The sequence below is a fragment of the Macaca thibetana genome, chromosome 15 (genome assembly GCF_024542745.1).
Source record: "Macaca thibetana thibetana isolate TM-01 chromosome 15, ASM2454274v1, whole genome shotgun sequence".
NCBI lineage: Eukaryota > Metazoa > Chordata > Mammalia > Primates > Cercopithecidae > Macaca > Macaca thibetana.
This window is the reverse complement of record NC_065592.1, coordinates 12,270,437-12,276,436: the sequence shown is the minus strand read 5'-3', so window position 1 is coordinate 12,276,436 and position 6,000 is coordinate 12,270,437. Positions and strand designations below refer to the sequence as shown.

The following is a 6,000-nucleotide window of genomic DNA, read 5'->3' as shown; positions in this document are numbered from 1 at the left end:
ATTTCTTCCTGTTCCATCTCACCTCACCCCTCAGATCATATTGGTTCCTTGATCTGAATTTTACTAAATTTATAAAGTGAGTTGGGGAGATATGGCATCTTTGCACTGTTGAGACTTCCTCCCCAGGGATTTGTTATATTTTTCCAATTATTAAGATCTTCTTTTATGTCCTTCAGTCAGGTTTCATAGTTTTCTTTCCATGGACCTTGCCATTTCTTGTTAAGCTTATGCCTAGTATATACTTTACAGTATTCATTGCTAATGTGAATATGTTTTTTTTTTTTTTTTCCATCACACTTCCTAAATGGAAATAACTGATATTTAGTGTTGTATTTGGAGGTCTCTATAAGTAATACCTCCCTCCCTATTCTAAGTTTGGAACAAACTGGGGCATAGACACAGGAAAGAGATATAAGACAAAAATACTACCTTAATTTTTGATGAAGCTGACTGGAAAAAGTAGCTTTTGATCTGTAGCTAAGTGGGCTTGCTATATTTCTCCCTGATTTGAGTAGATTTATTTCTATAGTGACGGGTAGTGCAGGACAATAGTATCACTCTGTCTCTTCACTTACCCCATAGTGAGAGCACATGGTAATATTTGCTCTCTGCAGTCAGCTGAATCCAAAAAGAGAACTCAGAAGCATCTATTATTGTCTACATTTTCCAAACTCACTCATCTTCCCTTAGAGTGGAGAGAGGCCAGGAGTCTTATTCTAATGGAAGTCCCTCTATATGGAAAAGAAGGCTTCTCCCTTCAGTACCATAAGACAGGGTAAGGAGAAAGAAGAAGAAGGAGAAGGAGAAGAGGGAGGAGGAGAAGCCTTCTCCCTTAACATTTAGGAAAACCATTGATTTTGGTGTTTATCTTATAACCAATCACCTTACCAAAGTCTCTGTGATTTTTAGTTGATTCTTTTTTATTTTTCTTTTTTGGGAAACACTTAAATCATAAGCAAATAATGACAATTTTATATCTTCCCTTCTAATATTTATATTTCTTATTTATTTTTCTTATCTTATTGCATTGGCTTTATTCTATAGCCATTATATCAGGCATCCTTTTGACCCCGACTTAAATGAGAATACCTTTAGTGTTTCACCATTAAATATGTTTGTTCATAGCTTCTGATAAACTTTGTCATGTTAAAAGTTTAAAGTTTCTTCCTATAATAGTTTACTAAGAGTTTTTAGAAATTTGTGGGCCTTAGTTTTGAAGTTTATAAAATACTTTTAAAGCATCTATCCCATTGATAATATCCTGTAATTTGTTTTCCTTTAACAATGCAATGAATTTGCAACTTCCCTAATGTTGAATTTTTCTTGCGCCTCTGGAATAAATCTTGCTTGATCATGGTGGGTTTTGAGTTGTTTTAATAGTAAACTGGATTCAAATGGCTAAAATTTTATTTAATAGTTTTACAACTACTATATACTTAAATGAGTTGGTCTATAGTGGAGGTTCACATATTGAAGATTTATCAGTGAGCTTTAGGAGGTGGTCCTGGCTCAGATGAGTCTGGGAAATGCCAGGTTAAACAAACCAAACAGGTTTCTTTACTTCTGGACTTCACAGAGGCCTTCCTTAATATACGAACACTTATCGTGATTCTCCAAAAGGTACACTATAAACGGCATGCAGTACTTTCTCGAGTTGCCTGCAGAAGCCCATTTTCAAAAACCAAATATTAAATTCTCTGGGGGACTCATGTTCTAGGTTAGTAATCTGCAGTTCTTTTTGGTATTGTCTGTTGGATTTTGGTATCAGGGTTATGCTAAACGTGGGAAATGAAATAATTGTTTTTGTTTCTTTTATTTATGTATTTTTCCTGTGTAACAGTTTAAGTAACATAGGGGTGATCTGTGCCCTGATGGAATGATAGGGCTTGCTGTAAAGCCATCTGAACCCGTGGCATTTCTGAGTAGTGAAGACACTGGGAATGCATAAGGGCACGGCTTCCCTACAGGATGTTTCCCCCGACAGCCCATTCTGCTTGGAGCCCTTTTCTTTAGGATCAAACAGCTATTATGGAAAAGCCTAGAATGTGTGAAAATGAGACTCAATGCGTTAGCAAATCGATGCTGATCACTCCTGCATGGTCCTCAGTTCCTAATGCTCCAGCCTCCTGGCAAGAAACCTTTCAAATCTTGCACACGCTGGCCTCTGTCGGGGTGCTTGGCTGGGCCGTGTGGGGGCATGGTTGGTTAAGGCGAGGAGTCCGCCTTTCCTACCAGCCACTCTAGCTGAGGGTCAAGCTCTGGACCCTCCCCCAACCATCCAGCTCCATTTTATCCTTGGCTTATGCCTTTCCCCAAGTACTGCAGAGTAGGACTCCAGCTAAAAACCTCTTCTAGATGCTTGCCTGAGGCTGGCCACAGAAACCGGACTCTAGGCTTCGGGGGATAAATCATCTAACCAGCATAAGGAGAGGCCTGAGAACTGCTAGGAAATTGGGGTTAGTTTGAGACAACTGGCTGAGTTCACCTTAGGTGAGCTGGTGGGTGGGGGAAGATGAGCTGAAGGATTCTAGGGTTCAGTGAAGCCTAGAATGGCTGGGTGGGCGGAGAGTCCCTAGAAGGGGCCAACTTCTAGCCTGAGGGCCTGGGGGCTTCTAGTGATCTGCAGCCGAGCCGAAGACTGGTCTTGGGTACGGCGAGGCCTACGAGAGCTAAGTGGGCTGAGGGTCCCTGGAAAAGACTAGCCTGGGGGTGGAGACCATCCATGCCCCACGCTCCAGAGGCCGGGGGCTGCCGGGGGCCTGAGGCTGGACTGGGGTCGCTGGCGGGCTCGGGGAGGCCCGGGTGGGCTCACCGGGGCCCTGCCTGGAGCTGACGGGCTGGGCCGAGGGGGAGGCTGGGGAGGCGGGGTGCCGGCCGGGGCGGCGGCGCGGGCTCGGGACGCCAGGGCTCCCTCTCCCTCCTCCTGCCCGAGCCAGCCTCGGGCGCCGGGCGCCTCCCTCGATCCGGAGCCAGCGCCAGCGCCAGCGCCGGGAGGCCCGGGGCCCGGCCAGCCGCCGCGGCCCGCGGAGGGAGCCGCCACCGCCGCCACTGCTGTTGTCGCCGCCGCCGCCAGGCCGCGCCCCGCCCCTCCGCCGCCGCCGCCGCTGCTCCCGGTGAGGCTCGCGCTCGAGCTGCGGCGCCGGCTCCTGCAGCCTGGGCCCCGGGCCCGGCCCCTCCCGCGCCGCCCGGGCGATGAGAAGCTGCTTCTGCGTGAGACGGAGCCGGGACCCGCCGCCGCCGCAGCCGCCGCCGCCGCCGCCCCAGCGGGGAACAGTTAAGTGAGGCCCGGGCGCCGCGGAGGCTCGGCCGAGCCGGCCCTGCAGCCGGGAGGGCGGGCGGGCGCGGGGCGCGGGACCTGGGCCGAGGGGCGGGCGGACGGGAGGAGCCGGGCCGCGCCGAGGCCTGCGGGCTCCGTGCCCGACCTGCGGCGGGGACAGGCCTGGGCGGCCTTTGCCGAGCCCCGAGCGCGCCGCGGCTGCCGGTGCCCGGGCTCGGCCCGGCGGCGAGAGGCGGGAGAAGCTGGGGGACCCGAGTGCCGGCAGCGCCCCCGAGGCCCGGGCAGGTGAAGGGTGCGGAGAGCCACCCCTGCCCGCGTGAGAGGGAGGCGGCCCACCTGGGCACAGACTGGGGACAGTCTGTCGTTTGACCGGCCTGGCCTGGGGTCCTGCTCTCTGTGGTCACGTGGGTGCAGACCAACGTGCATCTGCCCCTGGGGCATGACTGCCTCTGTGATCTGGGCACAGCAGAGAGGATATCTAAACCCTCTGGCACCTGTCTGCAAGGTGACATGCCCAGCCTGGGTACCCGAGACCCACAGCACCCATCCAGGAACATGGTGGGCACGTCGAGCACTCTACAGTGACTCCAGCACCAGTGAGATGCGAGGAGCAGGGGCTGGGACAAGAGCTGAGGCATGGCACCAGGGGACATCACATCCTTAGAGGCAGGCACCAGGGAACGGGGTAGACCCTAGAGCATCTTTTGTCCTCTTTGTTACCAACACACAACTGTTCTAAATCAGCAGCCCGTCTCACCAGGAAAGATGAGACTCTTCTGTTCCCTGCCCCTCAACAGCCTCTTGCGCAAGGCACTGAGGAAGACCACAGCAGGGCAAAAGGCAAATGGCGGTCACCCCTTCCCTGCTCCCTGCCCCCACCCAAGAACCAGAGCCCACTCCAATTGCTGCCACAAAAGCAGACAGCAGACCAGCTCCTCTTAGGGGCCTTTGTCTCTCGTGGTTCCTTCTCAGTATAATCTCATTGTACATTTCTCGACAGCTGGCTGGATCTCATCTCGTTTTAACAGGGCTAGGAAATCTTATCAGCAGCACCAGAAAAGCTTAGAAAGTTAAAAGATAAGCTCTGTGAAGCCTTGACTAGCTGAAAAACTCAGTGTGCCAGGATGTTTAGTTACAGTAGATGGTGACACCTTTCTTGCTTGTTGGAAATCATGTGGGGTACTTGGAGATACTGTACCAGGCTCAGAATCTTTAAATAGGGCCTCTGAGAGCTGCTTCTGCTTGGGACCCGGGCTCCAAGCCCCATGGGAAGCAGTTGATGTGGCGATTACTGGTTCATTTGAACCTAAACTTATCATCGGTAATCCACTTTTCATTCCCTCCTTCTAGGCTTTAGGTCACACTCCTAATTCAGGCTCAAGGCATTTTCCCTGCCCTGTCTCCATCCTGCTAGGGGCCTTTTACCACTTCCAGCTGGAATATTGTGCAGGGAGTTATGTTGTGTGCAGGGAGTTTAGAATTAGACCTCAGCTTAAGTCTTGGCTTTCCTGCTTACTTTGTGCCCTTGGACAAATTATTGAACTTTTCTGAGTTTCAGTTTCCTCATCTGCATAGTGAAACTAATGATCGTATTCATCTCATGGGATTATGGCGTGATGTAAATGAAATATTGCAAGAAAAGTCTAGCTCTGCCTGCTACTATAGCAAGAAGTCAGTAAACGGTAGGGGTTATTATGAGAGGTTTGTTAACGGATGAATGAGAGGAGTAGCTTATTTATTTTTAGAGTTTGTCTTTTTTTTTTTTTTTAAGTTTTTGTTTGTTTGTTTGTTTTTGAGACAGGGTCTCACTGTCACCCAAGCTGGAGTGCAGTGGCACCATCATGGCTCACTGCAGCCTTGAACTCCTGGGCTCAAGAGATTCTCCCACTTCAGTCTCCCAAGTAGTATAGGTACCTGCCACCACGCTCGGCTATTTTTTAAATTGTTATTATTTTTAGTAGAGATGGGGTCTTGCTATGTTGCCCAAGCTGGTCTTGAACACCAGAGCTTAAGTAATCCTCCCGCCTTGGCCTCCCAAATTCCTGAGATTACAGGCGTGAGCCACCACGCCTGGCCTATTATTTAGTCTTTAACAGGACAACCAGGAAGTGATGGTATAGTAGAAAGAACACTGGGCTTGGATTTAGGAGCTCATGTTTGACTCTCAGGCTACCTCCTGGACCCCAGGTGACCCTAAGTGAGTCACAGAAACTTTCTGAATCCCCATTTCCGTAATGTAAAAGTGTCTTAAGAATAAAGCCTACCCCATAAAGCTAATCAGTCAAGAAGGCTGAAGGAGCTAATGTATGTAACTGCACTGGGTACTGTACGAGGTGGGGCTTCTCATGAAATTTAAGTGCGATTCAGCATCCAGCAGCAGATCGTGGTGTTTTTTTCAGGTCCGATGTTTATACAGTCTGTTGAGGGGAGAGCTTTAAGAAAAAGAACACAAGAATATCCTGTGTTTGTACATGTTACAGAACCACGCCACCATGTGAGCACACTGCTGGATACCCTCTCAGGGCCTTGGAAGAAGTGTAGTCTCTATCCATTTCATGGAGGATCTGCTCCTGGGGGGATCAGAATCCAAATGGCATAGGCCCCTCTGTCTGAGTTTGCTGGAAATGCTCCATACTCAAAGGGAGACACCCTTTCCACACTGCAAAATAACGATGGTGCTGGAGTCAAGCCTGGGAAAAGTTGAAGGTGCTATGATGATGATG

At 49.9% G+C, this 6,000-nt stretch overlaps 1 protein-coding gene across 1 annotated transcript in view; it reads left to right on the top strand.

Moving 5' to 3' along the window:
- The first annotated feature begins 3,091 nt into the window (after window positions 1–3,091).
- Window positions 3,092–6,000, top strand: part of MVB12B (multivesicular body subunit 12B) — a 179,760-nt gene continuing 176,851 nt past the window's right edge. The window contains exon 1 of the mRNA XM_050760566.1: window positions 3,092–3,273. Within this exon, the coding sequence (XP_050616523.1) occupies window positions 3,193–3,273 (81 nt within the window). The 5' untranslated portion in view covers window positions 3,092–3,192. The remainder of the gene's footprint in view (window positions 3,274–6,000) is intronic.